General features: G+C 42.0%; 1 protein-coding gene across 4 annotated transcripts in view; it reads left to right on the top strand.

The window, feature by feature from the left end:
* The window catches only part of LOC121329132 (ephrin type-B receptor 2), a 111,382-nt gene extending 98,031 nt beyond the window's left edge, over positions 1-13,351 (top strand). Inside the window, exons 6-17 of one of the 4 annotated variants that reach the window (XM_041274510.1) lie at positions 506-544; positions 3,831-3,955; positions 4,138-4,300; positions 5,157-5,265; positions 5,812-5,879; positions 7,900-8,022; positions 8,362-8,609; positions 9,936-10,151; positions 10,482-10,631; positions 11,592-11,785; positions 12,583-12,738; positions 13,059-13,351. In XM_041274510.1, coding sequence (XP_041130444.1) covers positions 506-544; positions 3,831-3,955; positions 4,138-4,300; positions 5,157-5,265; positions 5,812-5,879; positions 7,900-8,022; positions 8,362-8,609; positions 9,936-10,151; positions 10,482-10,631; positions 11,592-11,785; positions 12,583-12,738; positions 13,059-13,167 — 1,700 coding nt within the window. In that variant the 3' untranslated portion in view covers positions 13,168-13,351. The remainder of the gene's footprint in view (positions 1-505; positions 545-3,830; positions 3,956-4,137; positions 4,301-5,156; positions 5,266-5,811; positions 5,880-7,899; positions 8,023-8,361; positions 8,610-9,935; positions 10,152-10,481; positions 10,632-11,591; positions 11,786-12,582; positions 12,739-13,058) is intronic. The other 3 variants (XM_041274511.1, XM_041274512.1, XM_041274513.1) reach the window with 3 other exon arrangements.
* The last annotated feature ends 1,316 nt before the right edge of the window (positions 13,352-14,667 follow it).

Genomic DNA, 14,667 nt, shown 5'->3' on the forward strand with positions numbered 1-14,667 from the left:
CAAAATAAGGAGCACCTTAAGAGGTGTCTAGGGTTTATTCCACATCACAATACCACCACAATTTGGCTTTCATCTTTGCTTGAGGGAGGCTCAGGACTCAGCAGTCTGGGGCTGTTCGGGCCTGATTGAGATCTGGCCTGACAGCAATGTCATTGCGCCTTGTGAGCACTAAATTCAAATTCTGAATCTTCATGTCAAACTGTTAACAGTAACGCTGTAAATGAACCAACTAGTTTTGTAACATTTTTTAGTTTTATTTTACTTCAACAAAAATGGCGCCAAACTGTTGATGGTTAAAGTGAGTCTCTGTATGTTGGTTCACAGACCTGTGGCATGTCATGTTTGTGCCCCTGTGCTTTTTCATGTTGATTCCTAGTGGCTGCTGTTCATTCTCTTTCTTTGTTTTTGTTTTGTTGCCTTGTTTTCTCGCCGTCACCAACCAAATCCCTCCGCTTGTCCTTCCTGTGACCCATCCCTCCCCCTCTCGCCTCCATCATCCAATCAGAGCGCAAGGAACACTCCAATGAAATGCGGACTGAAAGAGGTCAGTTAAAAGCATGCATAGGGGTTAGGGTCTAACTATAAATGTAGATATTTTATCCTGAGCTGATATACCTTAATCGCTACATCTTCCCTTTCAAGTTTTGAGTAATGTCTTCATTGGTGTTATGCATAACAACATATTAGATGCAACATTTGTCTACTTGACTTATTGATTACCCTCAGAATTTATGATTGAGTGAAGTTATGGGAGAACACAATTTTTATAATTAACTCATTTTTTTCTATGGCGGTCTGTTGGTTTGAAAACCATTTGTTTTTGTTAAGGGTAAGTGTTGCATTGCATACTGTTCCTGTCTCTTGTGCTGTACATATCAATATATTATTGTTTTTTTCACAGATTGTTTTGATATTTTCTAACTTATTTCCACAGGAAAGTGTATCCCCCCCCCAAAAAAAAAACATCCTCCTGCAACAATAGCAAATGCTTTAATTGCAAGATAATTGCAGTAACATAAAATATCTGCAACTCTGAGCTCTTGCAAATTATTTGATTTGTTTGGGTTTTTTTCTAATATTTGACCCTGTTTGTCAACCAAATTTGAAATGCCCAATTTGAAAGTCGCTTCATAGTTCCAACCCACTAAAGATCAATGAATGAACTCTGTTGCTGCTGTCAAGCAAATCACCTGTGGTTACCCGCCTAACCTAAGCGGATGTTACCAAGCTACTGAACCCTGGAATCCTAGAGCGCAATGAAGAGAACCACCATTACTTTTTCTACCCTAACCCAGTGGGAGCGCAAAGGCCATACAGTGCACCCTTTAGGAACCCAGGATTCATCATGTGCAAGATTCGAACCACACATCCCAGCCACTGGGGGCCCTTTCCTACAAAAACAATATGCTGATTAGGATATGTAAATGAAAATATCAAAACAATCAGGATTATTTTCCTTGCTCCCTTTCCTTCTCTTTTTTGTTAATGGTGTCGTACACCAGCCACCATTGCAGAAAAAAACAATTGGTAGACGGATACATTTTGGGTGCCCTGGCACTAGTGGGAAGTCTTTAGAAGAGAGGAAATCTCTTTTGTAAAAAATCTGGAGGGTGGTGTATAATTATACTGTATAGCGGACAGATCTATTTTTATTAAACCCTTGACTTGCAGCTCTGAAATGAATTGGAACTTTAGACAGTAGCACACCCCGGTCTAACTGTCTGTAAGTCGTGACATCATTAATAGTATTTCTGGAATTTCTACAGGCATGACAACTGGCGTTAGAGACATGGAAAAATACTCTGAGGGGAATCTTAACAAATTATCGTGTGAGTTTTACACCAAAAGGGTAGTGCAGTGAATCCTGAACTAAACAGACACCAAAGAAACTGAACAAGGTGGCAGTTTGAAGAGCAAGCTTGTAAGCTCTGAAATATCTCAGTTAACTAAGATGTTCTTCTTCTTAATCGCTTTGCTTATCCTTTTTTTTTCAGTCATCACTGCGTGGTTAAAGTAATTGTAGATAACAAAATAATTCCATAAATCTCAGTCACTTTGCACGGCTACATATGTCTCAAATGTGCAGTTTAAAAGAAATTTCTACTACACATGTATTTGAATTTGAATTTTCAAATCTGATTTTAGGTTAAAGGAAGCTCACTGTTTCTATGCCTTGCCTTATTCTTGGATTATCTGTTTGTACTGTACTTGTGTTTCCTAGGTCACTTCACCTCTTCTGGGTAAAAGCATGTTCCTGGCTGAAAGCATGTCAGCTTGACCCAGGAGTGTCCCAGGAAGTACAAGACAGTCTGAAAATACATGTTTGCATCAGCATTGGCTTCTTTCAAAACTGCAGATTTGAGACATATAAAATAAATTAATTTGTTGAGAAATGTTACGGGACTGTTTTGTTAGCAACAATTACTTTAAAATTCAGAAGTCTTCTAAGAGAGGTGGAGATGGTGGAATCTGATGTACCTACTGAACTGAGAGAGAAGACATGGGGGGTACTTGAAAAAAGTCACAAGGGTGTGATAAATTTAAATTATACAAAATGAATTCTCACAAGAAGACATTAGTAAAGATAATTGCTATTTCAGACACATTGCTCTTTAAGACTGCATATTCAAAGTGCACCTCACTGGTATTGATGAAAGACGCTTTTATGGAATTTTCTTGCTGATAGTAGCAGTTGACCATGTGGTTCCAGTAGCAGTGCAAACAGGTTTAACTGTACTATGGTTAATAAGGGTTTAATAAAAATAAATCATGTGTAAAAAAGCATTCCTTATAGTTTAACCCCACATACATTGTGCATGCTGAAGAATAAATGAGACCAGAACAGTCACTGCCTCTCAATTCAGTGTTAGCTGTCTTCCATGTCACTTTCCCTGTGTTTTTGTTCTCCTCAATACTGTATAGTCTCAGTGGCAAATGCAGTCTGTCTGTGAATGGTAATAAAATATTCATGAAACTGTTCATTTGTTGAAGATGCCAACACCAGTCTAGAACAGTTTAATGAATATAAATCTGTGTTTTATTAAAAACAAACAGAATTTAAATTAAATTCTTTAAATTGCTGTAGTCATTAAAAATAGACTTATGCAGTATGTCTTTAATGCCCTCAAAAATAACCAAGAAAAGTGAGGTGTCACACTGACTGCTAATTAGTTTCTTGTTTTCAAACTAGTCACATTTGCCTGGTCATTGTATTATATTCCTCTAACTAGCAGGAATTATACTCTCAAAATGTTTATAGAATGGCAATGTAATACTTGTGTATTACCTTGACCCAGCAATGACAGCACAATGGATCTGGAACACTTATTCTAGTGTTCCTGATATAGCAGCACACTTTCTGTCTGGTACTCCTATGGACCATGGTATCAATAGATTTCCAGCAGGCTTTATGGATAGTGTTGGTAGGTCAAAATATGAAACAGCGTTCTATCCTACAGTAGCTACCCAGGTGCTACCATTGCTCCATAGCCCAGAACTGTTGGCTTCTCATAGTCGTCACACTATGGTGGTTTAAGCGCAACCAACATTTTTGATGTTTGCAATGTACAAGTGTACAGAAAGATTAATTAACCAATTACCGCAACATTGCTGTTTTGAACATAAATTACAAATTAGCTTGTCTACTTTCCTCTTTCTCTCTCTCTCCTCCTACCTGCCTTCCATCCTTCCCCCTCTTTGTCTACCCTCCTCCCTACTCCTTTTATTTACTATGACTGTATATTTTCTTCACCCCGTTTCATGTATATGTTATCATCTCCCCCTTCCCCTTCCTTAACTCTTTCTGTCTCTATACCCCCTTCTCTCCCCAGCCCCCTCAGCAGTGTCCATCATGCACCAGGTCAGTCGCTCAGTGGACAGCATCACGCTCTCATGGTCTCAGCCCGACCAGCCAAATGGAGTCATCCTGGATTACGAGCTTCAGTACTATGAGAAGGTAAGCCCATTGCCCTGCAGTGCTGCTCAGCTGTAGTGGGAAATTGCTGTGGTGAGGGAATATAATAGCTTACTGTGCACCTTCAATTGCTGGTGAATTTATGTATGCTTATATTTAGTTTGTTCTTCTCTTTCTGGGCTGTCTCTTCACCTATCAGTAACGGTCCTCTCTGTGTCCTACAGGAGCAGAGTGAGTACAACTCGTCGGCAATCAAGAGTCAGACCAACACTGTGGTCATCCGAGGGCTCAAGCCTGGCACTATCTATGTGTTCCAGGTCCGAGCGCGCACAGTGGCAGGTTTCGGGCGCTACAGCGGGAAGATGTACTTTCAGACCATGACTGAAGGTGAGGAGAGACCGGGGCAGCTAGAGATGGATTCAATTAGTAGAATACGATCGAAACAACTGATCACTATACAGCTCAGGTTCACAACTTGCCTGATCATTGATTATTCAGTGATTATAACAAGCTAAGAGATAAGTAGAAAAATTTATATCAAGGATGAACTGATTTAAAATGTTCTAAATATACCACTTGGTCTCTGATCAGAGGGTACTCCCACTCTGTAACTGAGTTTCTTACATAAATCCAGCATCTGTTTCTATTGTGTTGCTCAGCTATCAAACACCCAAGTCGGCCAAGGCTCATTTACAAATCTGACCTGTACTCTCCGGAGCTGTGGCCTTCAAAGGCATTAAATATATCCTTCAAATGGTGAGCACTAACCTTGTCCTCCAGGGCAATAGCTGCTTGCTCTGTATTGCTATTCCACTGCCTGCTGCCCAGGCAAGGAGAAAAATCTTTTCCTTCTGCCTGCCAAAAATGAGCAAGCTCACGCGCGGCCCATATGCTCTGCGTCTTTGGGCTTGAAAAGGCAGGCAGAACCTTCCATCAGCCCTGAGAGATCCCTGCCTGCTCCTGATTATCAATGACCTGATAATCACAGGCTGCTACCACTGCCCTCCTTAGCACTTACATGAACAGACCTACGCTAGTGCCCAGAGCACTCTGTACTGCTCCTGAACTTGAAGTTTTCAACTCGTGTAATTTAATACTAATCAGTGAAGCACAATCTTTCTGCAGTTTTAAGTATAAATGCTCCGGTAAACATAAATAATAATCACAGAAATCATACTTTGATTGAGTTGAGAGGTGCTGCAATGGACCTGGGTATAACGTGGCGCTATCTGCTTATTTTCAGAGGAGTATAAGACCAGCCTGCAGGAGAAGCTTCCTCTCATCATCGGCTCTGCGGCAGCCGGCGTTGTCTTTCTCATCGCAGTGGTGGTCATCGTCATTGTCTGCAACCGGTGAGTCATTCTGTAACACCCTCCACAGCAAGCCCTCTGCGTCAAGCCAGCTGTGAAAACTCTGGCTGTTCTTGTTAATACATACCGTTTAGTGACGATAGGTTAGACAAATACCGTGAGGGTCAGCCATAATTGGTTTGCTCAGGCAAACACAAATCACATTCAATTTGATTGAAAATATTTAGAAAAATCTTTTTATATTCTTTCATTCACACAGAATATAACTAGTTCTGATGTAAAGGAAGTTTTTTGGCCTTAGTACAGCCTTTACCTTAATTTTTTTGACCAGCCTGCCTGGTTTTTAGCTCAGTATAATTGGTGGGAGAGCACACTGTGGTCCCAGGCCTGGTGTTAGTATCCTAGGCCTCCACAGCCAGTTAAGCCACATTTCTGAGTAGCAATCAGTCTCCATGTGCCAACCTGTTAAGATGGCAGCACGTTGGTAGTAATATACTGTGATAGTGTGTGTGGGAATGTGTTCCTCTGTCAGGGTTTGCTTGTTTAGCAATCTGGAGGAGTTTTATAGCTCTTTGTGTTTGTGCCCAGGAGGAGGGGCTTTGAGAGAACAGACTCGGAGTACACTGACAAGCTCCAGCACTACACCAGCGGCCACAGTGAGTACCGTAAATTCCTCTGTCTGCCTGCTTGCCTTTGCATGTCTGCCTGCTTGTCATTCTGTCTGTTTGCCTGCATGTCTGTCTGGCTGTGTCTGCCTGCCTACCTGCCTGCCTGTCTCTACTATCTGTCTGCCTGCTTGTTATTCTGTCTGTTTGCCTGCATGTCTGTCTGTCTCTGTCTGCCTACCTGCCTGTCTGTCTGTCTCTGTTTACCTCTGTGCCTACATGTCTGTCTCTGTTTGCCTGTGTGCCTTTCTGTCCATTTGCCTGCATGCCTGATGTCTCTGTTTGCCTGTCTACCTACCTGTCTAGCTCTATGTGCCTGCCTGCTTCCCTGTCTGCCTGTCTATCTCATTCTGCCTGCCTACATGACTGTCTATCAGCCTTTGTTTGTCTACCTGCCTCTCTGCCTGTCTTTGGCAGAGGGGCAGAGATCTGTCTGTCTGTACGTCTGCCTGTCTGTCTCCATCTTTCTCTGGCTGTCTGTCCGCCTGGCGATCTGTCTTTAAGTCTAAAGCTGAACCTGGCAGTAATATACTGCAGCTGAAGGCCAAGAGCCCCTCTTTTCCTATTCACTTAGCATGAAGACAGCACGTTTCTTCCTTCTCGCCTAGAGAAATTGAATGCTTTGACACATTTCTACAGAGACTTATTTTTGTTCCCTCGGCTTATCAATTTAGACAGTTTTGACATGGTTTAATCAATAGTAACAGGTTGCTACAAATGCTGTGTTTATGAAACTCTGCGGGAGGGCAGCGAAGGTGAACCCAGCTGGACGGTGGCCATTAACAGCTACTGATATAATCTCAGTTGCCTCCCACACTCTTATCTGGTAGACATTCTGAGTGAGCCTGTAGTCAAACGAGTTAGTGCTCTGGAACTGAGGAGTAAGCTTTAGAGATGCCTGGCTAGCTGAGTGTCAATTCAATCTGTCTTACTTCAATTACTATGATACTCTTAAACCCCACTAGGTCGCAATGCATTTCAGTCTCTCAGCTCTATCCACTATGCCAGCCCTCTTCCTAGTCCCTCAGCTCTAACCACTATGCCAGCCCTCTTCCTAGTCCCTCAGCTCTATCCACTATGCCAGCCCTCTTCCTAGTCCCTCAGCTCTAACCACTATGCCAGCCCTCTTCCTAGTCCCTCAGCTCTATCCACTATGCCAGCCCTCTTCCTAGTCCCTCAGCTCTATCCACTATGCCAGCCCTCTTCCTAGTCCCTCAGCTCTATCCACTATGCCAGCCCACTTCCTAGTCCCTCAGCTCTATCCACTATGCCAGCCCACTTCCTAGTCCCTCAGCTCTATCCACTATGCCAGCCCACTTCCTCGTCCCTCAGCTCTATCCACTATGCCAGCCCTCTTCCTAGTCCCTCAGCTCTATCCACTATGCCAGCCCTCTTCCTAGTCCCTCAGCTCTATCCACTATGCCAGCCCACTTCCTAGTCCCTCAGCTCTATCCACTATGCCAGCCCTCTTCCTAGTCCCTCAGCTCTATCCACTATGCCAGCCCACTTCCTAGTCCCTCAGCTCTATCCACTATGCCAGCCCTCTTCCTAGTCCCTCAGCTCTATCCACTATGCCAGCCCTCTTCCTAGTCCCTCAGCTCTATCCACTATGCCAGCCCACTTCCTAGTCCCTCAGCTCTATCCACTATGCCAGCCCACTTCCTAGTCCCTCAGCTCTATCCACTATGCCAGCCCTCTTCCTAGTCCCTCAGCTCTATCCACTATGCCAGCCCTCTTCCTCGTCCCTCAGCTCTATCCACTATGCCAGCCCTCTTCCTAGTCCCTCAGCTCTATCCACTATGCCAGCCCTCTTCCTAGTCCCTCAGCTCTATCCACTATGCCAGCCCTCTTCCTCGTCCCTCAGCTCTATCCACTAGGCCACACTGCTCTAACCACCAGAAGGTTGTATGGGAAAGTCGCATTTTAATAAATTAAACAATGGCAGGATTTAGATCCAGCGCAGTTTTAGAATAATTTAATACACCCCTTTATGTTTTCCTTTCTTTCCAAGTGACTCCAGGAATGAAGATCTATATTGATCCGTTTACATATGAGGATCCCAACGAAGCGGTGAGGGAGTTTGCCAAGGAAATCGACATCTCCAGCGTGAAGATCGAGCAGGTCATCGGAGCAGGTAACTGAGGCCGCTACGCTGTTTCCATGTCTACTTACATACTTGATGCCTTTTTCCAAGTCATGTGTTTTATGCATTTGTTTTTGCATAGTGCTAAACCAGATAAATAAAAACATTAAATAAATAAATAGGATTTATAAAGATTACTACTTTGTCACCTTGGATAAAGGCACCTGCCAAATAAACAAATACCCCACAGCATAGAAACATCTGCATATACCGAATTATTATAAAAACAAGAAAGAACCAAAAGATGTTCAAGGTCTGGTGCTAATAGGAGAAAAAGAAAGGGATTTTGCAGCTCCTTTAAGGCACTTACCTGTCTGTATCCCCCTCCAGGTGAGTTTGGAGAGGTATGCAGTGGCCACCTCAAGCTGCCAGGGAAGCGGGAGATCTTCGCAGCCATCAAGACCCTCAAGTCGGGCTACACAGAGAAACAGAGGCGGGACTTCCTGAGCGAGGCCAGCATCATGGGCCAGTTTGATCATCCCAACGTCATCCACCTGGAGGGGGTGGTCACCAAGAGCAGTCCAGTCATGATTATCACAGAGTTCATGGAGAATGGCTCCCTGGACTCATTTCTGAGGGTAAGAGAGAGACACTTGCTCAATAACCCCCCCCCCCCCACACACACACACACACCACACACACACACACACACACACACACACACCACACACACACACACACACACACACACACACACACACACACACACACACACACACACACACACACACACACACACACACACACACCCAGAGCTGGTTTCACAGACCCTGATTAGCACAAATTTTGGACAACCTAATATTACCTTAGTATGTCAGCTTATTGTCTTATATTTCAGATTTGCATTAAAGTCTTGTTGATTATGTCTAATCCTTTTAAAAATACCTACAAAGTGATTGTAGTGGCCTACTGTAACCTTGTTTTAATTTTATTTTGAACTCACATTGGGCTGTAATTTCAAACTTGTTTTTCTAAACCAAATTAAAGTACTGAAAGTATGCACATAAACGGTATATACACCAGTGCCACTTGCTGGAGACTTAATGAACAACAACTCATGAAGTTAGATATGCTGTTTCTATTATGAATGGGATGCAGATTGCAGGTCTTCAGATTGTTATGGCAGTTTATACCTCTCTGTTTGTCACAAACCCCTGACTTTTAACTACTGTGCCACTATATAGATTGGCTAAAATCCTTAGGAGGTCCGTCTTCCACAGAAACGACAGGAGGCAGCTAAGCTCCCAGCAATTGCAATTTTCCATGCAAGTTGTTTCATTTTCAAAAACAAAAACCATTCAAGAACCTGCTGTGCTCATAAGCTGAGGAAAGAAGACATGCAGTGAAAGAAAGATTGGTATAAGCCTGACCAAATAGACAAGAGTGAGCAAGAAAACAGGGAGGGGACGATGGAGAGAAGAGTAAGAAAGCATGGGTTCCTGGTACCGTGACATTTCACATGCCTGTTATTGTTCAATAATTGTCTTTAAGATTGGAAAATGGACTGCTATGGATTAGTTTTGTTGTAGTTTCTTTTGCCATTTTCTTGACTAATGTGAACACACAGCATATCCACACTCTCAAAGGAACAGTTGGTCAAGAAAATATTTGGACAGCTCAACAATTTTTCTTTGGAGCTGAATGAACAGAAATTAGCTGATTAATACCAAATATACCATATAGCTGATTAGTGTTGATAATACCAGCGTTTCAGCTTCCCCTGTGTAATGTACTGATTAAGTGTGCTGTAACACAGATGAAGGCATTACTGCCTAATAAGTTGTCTCCAAGAGGTTTTATTGTACTGTACAATTAAAAATGATTGTTCGACACTGCAGCATTAATGCTTACTCCAGTGCGATCCAGACTTAAGTCTCACCAGGATTGTTCTTGATGTGTTGCAGCAAAATGATGGTCAATTCACAGTGATTCAGCTGGTGGGAATGCTGCGCGGCATCGCGGCTGGGATGAAGTACCTCTCGGACATGAACTACGTGCACCGTGACCTGGCTGCCCGCAACATCCTGGTCAACAGCAATCTGGTGTGCAAGGTGTCCGACTTCGGACTGTCACGTTTCCTGGAAGATGATACCTCTGACCCCACCTACACTAGCGCTTTGGTAAGAGCCTAACCCCTAAACCTTACATTGAAATATGTATAAAAAAAATATTTACAATCAACAATCAGTTGATTGATCAATAATATCATAAGCATATCTTTAATACGAGTCCTACATGATGTGGAATATGACTTGTAAATACTTTTTCTGTTGCTTTTAGATCAATCCTCACCTGCTGATTAAGCCTATCGTATGCACCTTGATTTCCCAACCCAAAAAAATCATGTGACATTGTAACCTTTCAACCCTCTTTGCCCCATCTGCTCTGTGCTATAAAGCAGAAGGCAGTTTAACTGAATATATGAAACACTCTTTCTCTCTTGCGTGTAGGGCGGTAAGATCCCCATCCGATGGACCGCCCCTGAAGCCATACAGTACAGGAAGTTCACCTCAGCCAGTGACGTCTGGAGCTACGGCATTGTCATGTGGGAAGTGATGTCCTATGGAGAGAGGCCGTACTGGGATATGACCAATCAGGATGTATGTATTTCTGCCTGGAGGCATGGCTCTTTGTGCTTGTTTGTGTGTGTCGCTGTGTGTATACTTGTGTGAATTGTCAGTGAATACAAAATCTGGAATTGAATTTAAATTAACAAGCAACACATTTTCTGTAAGCCTTGACTAAGTCTCCTTCAAGGTCCAAAGAACATGTAAGCACTGGAATTTTAAAAATCAGAACCAGTTTATTTGAGTTTCCTTACCATTGGAATCCACCTATAATGAGTCTTAAAACCCCTTTTTTTATTCATAAAGGTACCTGCACAGTGGAAAGGTTAAGAATATGCAGCCAGGGGTCTTGCCATGCTAACTATGACTCAATCTCTATGGGGGTATGGAAGAAGGGGTCTGCTCTCAAACGCCTCATCTCCAAGTATTCAAAGTCTCTGGACTCTCAATTAAAAGTTAACCTTTGCATTACCCTGTCGAACATGTACCTCCCATCCAATTAAAATAATCATTTAAATCAGGCAAGGGGCACTATAAATATTGAATAACCTGTCAGCATAAGAGTTCTCTTTATCTGGGATCAGAGAGCCATGCATGACACCATAGCAGATCCTAATTGTATCTTATTATCAAGGTGTTTTTTTTTTAGAAGTGTATATTCTTATTGAGTGTTTATACAATATATGGTAAAAGCTCTACACCTTTAAAGCTTTAACTGGTAAAATTCACAGCCTGACTTTTACAGCAGCCAGGAGCCCTGTTTCTGGTTTATAGTGGTGTGTTGTTACACAGTTCCTAAGTGTAACTTTGATGTTCTGCTTTAGTACTCAGTGCTGAAAGAGTTATGGGTGAATTACCAATCTTTGTTTGTAATAGTCTCAATGTTAAATTCAGTTCAGCATATCAATATTGAAAAAGTCATGACCAGTTATTTCGTAACCATGCGTGTAGAGCGTGCTCTGCAGTAACGCTGCCTCTCTGTCTGCCCTGCAGGTGATCAATGCAATCGAGCAGGACTACAGGCTGCCCCCGCCCATGGACTGCCCCAGCGCCCTGCACCAGCTCATGCTGGACTGCTGGCAGAAGGATCGAAACAACCGGCCCAAGTTCGGCCAGATCGTCAACACACTGGACAAGATGATCCGCAACCCCAACAGCCTGAAGGCCATGACCCCTCTCTCTTCAGGGTAAGAGCGTGGATCAGTTCAATACACTACTGTAAAGGAAACCAAGTGCTGTATTGGAGAACTGCGAGCCAGAAAATTGAGTACAGTACAGTGAACTTTATACTGGGGATCTGATAGCCAGCTTATTCTATACACTACTGTATAGATAACTATTTATTTTACTGGGGGTCTGAGAGCCAGCCAATTCTGTTGTGTATCGAGAGCCAGCACATTCAGTACAGTGCAGTACGGAGAACTCGATCCTGACCTGAGAAAATTCAGTACAGAGAATTATAGAGAATACAGTAGATTACTAATTCAATATAGGAACTGAATAGGTAGGAAGTACTTTGCTATACGGCACCAAAATAAGGTATATTTTACTATTATGCTCTGCAAGTAAATGTTAGAAATAGGGTGAATATCAAACAAGAAAAAATCTACCCAAAATCTTGCCTCATTAGCAGATGATGGGGTTTACGAATGCTGATCTTAGTATAGTACCACCATCACTGACATTTCTAAAAGTGGACTTTATAAAAACCAAGGTCTAGAACAGCCTGTACGAGTCTTTTTAGTTTATTTTAAAAGTACGTCAAATTTAAAGTTTGTATGCAATTTCCATCCACTTTATTTTCATTTAACATCAATTCATTTGTGGTTTAGTGGCGAGTTAAAAAACCTGACCTGGTTTAAAGTGGCTGTAAATTCTGGAGCCAGCTGGCAACCCTGAGGTTGGTTCACTTTGGCACATAGGGATGTGCATGGTTATTGTTCTGAGCCTCGCTGGGCTGACATCTGTGTTGTTTGCTGTGCAGGGTCCATCTCCCTCTGCTGGACCGCAGCGTCCCAGACTTCTCCAGCTTCAACACCGTGGATGAGTGGCTGGACGCCATCAAGATGGGCCAGTACAAACAGAACTTTGCCAGCGCTGAGTTCACCAGCTTCGACATGGTGTCACAGATGACCATGGAGTAAGAGCCAGTCTTTTTAATACCTGTATCTAGTGTAGGCATTAGCTGAACCATTTGTCTACTTAAATGAATTTAATGTTTGAGTGTTTGAAGGTATTTAAACAAAACAAAAACATTTTACAACTTTATAGTTTCCATTTCATAATTACTTAAACTTAAAATCCATCACTATGACTAGACTTTTTGAAATATAGTCGTTAGCCTGTGGCCAATACTCTATGTACGTTCAAGGTATATCCTCTATAAATACCTAAGTTATACCTAAGGACTTTTTGGAGTACACTGAACTTCAGAGGTCGCTCATCTGTGTTTTTCCACAGCGATATTATGCGAGTGGGAGTGACGCTCGCGGGCCATCAGAAGAAGATCTTAAACAGCGTGCAGATGATGCGAGCTCAGATTAACCAAATCCAGTCGGTTGAGGTTTGACGCTGGAAAGGAGAACCGAACCCCGAGCTCGGACTTCCTAGGAGACCTGTCTCTCTCTTTCTCTCTCCTTCCCCTACCCCCCCCATCCCTCTCATCTGAAACACACCAGAGCCCAATTTTCCTTGAATACCAGCACAGAGCTCCAGGAAGACAAAAGCTGAGTCTTTTACTATGAACTTCCGCAGTTTTTTTTTTTGTTGTTGTTGTTTTGTTTTGGAATTTAAACTTTTTTATTGTAATTTTTATTATTATGATTACTCTTTGTATATATATATAATATAATATATATATATATATATATATATATATATATATATATATATAACACAAGAAAATGCTTCCCTTTAAAAGGGCTTTGAAGATGAAAACGGGAAAGTTGAGATGCCCCCACATCCTGTTTCCCCAAACATTGTTTAGTCTTAAAAGCAACGCTCCGAAAGGATGAAGACAGCATTTCCTACTTCGGAAAATGGCAACTGAGAGAGACTGAGCCCGCTGCACAGCCAGTTTGGAACTGTTTTTTTGGAACTGTTCGAGTATTCCTGGTATCAATGGAAAACGCTCTGTATAGGCTTCAATCCATCTAATGGATCTCTCGCATTTCTTGTTGGAAGAAACTGCCAGCCGAAACACAAAAAAAGTGTTGAGATACTTTTAAAAAAAAGAAAAAAAAAAAGAAACAAGGACTTTTTTTATTTTCCTCGTATTAAAATAGTCTCTCTGCCTGTGTGGATACTGTGATGTTTTTTTTTTTTTTTTTTTGTTTGTATTTGCATCATTTAATCTTTTTCAATTGGAACTGTGTTTTTTTTTTTTTTTTTTTTTTTTCTTAAGTACATCCCAGCCTGCCAAATGGAACTTCCCTAGGCACCTCCGATGATGTCATCCTTCTGTACATATCAAATGCACTCAGCATGCTGTGGTGCCATCGCTTGGTCCCGGCAACATTGTCAGACCCCAGTTTTGTCAGATTCTAAAATGGATGAACTAATTTGAAAGAGATAAAAGTGTTTTGTTTGCTTATTCTTTGGGGGAGGGGGGCAAGCAGGAGTAGATTGCTCTTCATTATTATTTTTTTCATACAGATTCAGTAATACTTCCATCAGACCTTTTTTTCTCCACAAAAACTTATATAAAAAAATGTTTTGGGTGTACTTTTGCTATATTGTTTACATAGAAGGACCCCGAGTGCACATTTTTGGTCTTCAATCTATATCGAAATGATTCCCTTATTTTGTACCTTGCTGTTCTGGTGCTTGGCCTAATGTGACCTACACAAAATGGCCGCCCCTTCAGCCAAGAAGCCAGAGGTTGTGAGCATGAGTTAGAAGTGATTTCACTGGGAGCTTCAAGACACTTTACAGAACACTGTGTTCATGTGTTTTTTTTCTGATTATTATTTGTTTTTGAGGTAACGTTAACCTGTTTTTTGGTTTTTTTTTGAAAAAGAGATGTTTTTATATTGAAGTACTTAGGATTTTTAATACCACCTATAATGAC

Source organism: Polyodon spathula, chromosome 16 (assembly GCF_017654505.1).
Source record: "Polyodon spathula isolate WHYD16114869_AA chromosome 16, ASM1765450v1, whole genome shotgun sequence".
Taxonomy (NCBI): domain Eukaryota; kingdom Metazoa; phylum Chordata; class Actinopteri; order Acipenseriformes; family Polyodontidae; genus Polyodon; species Polyodon spathula.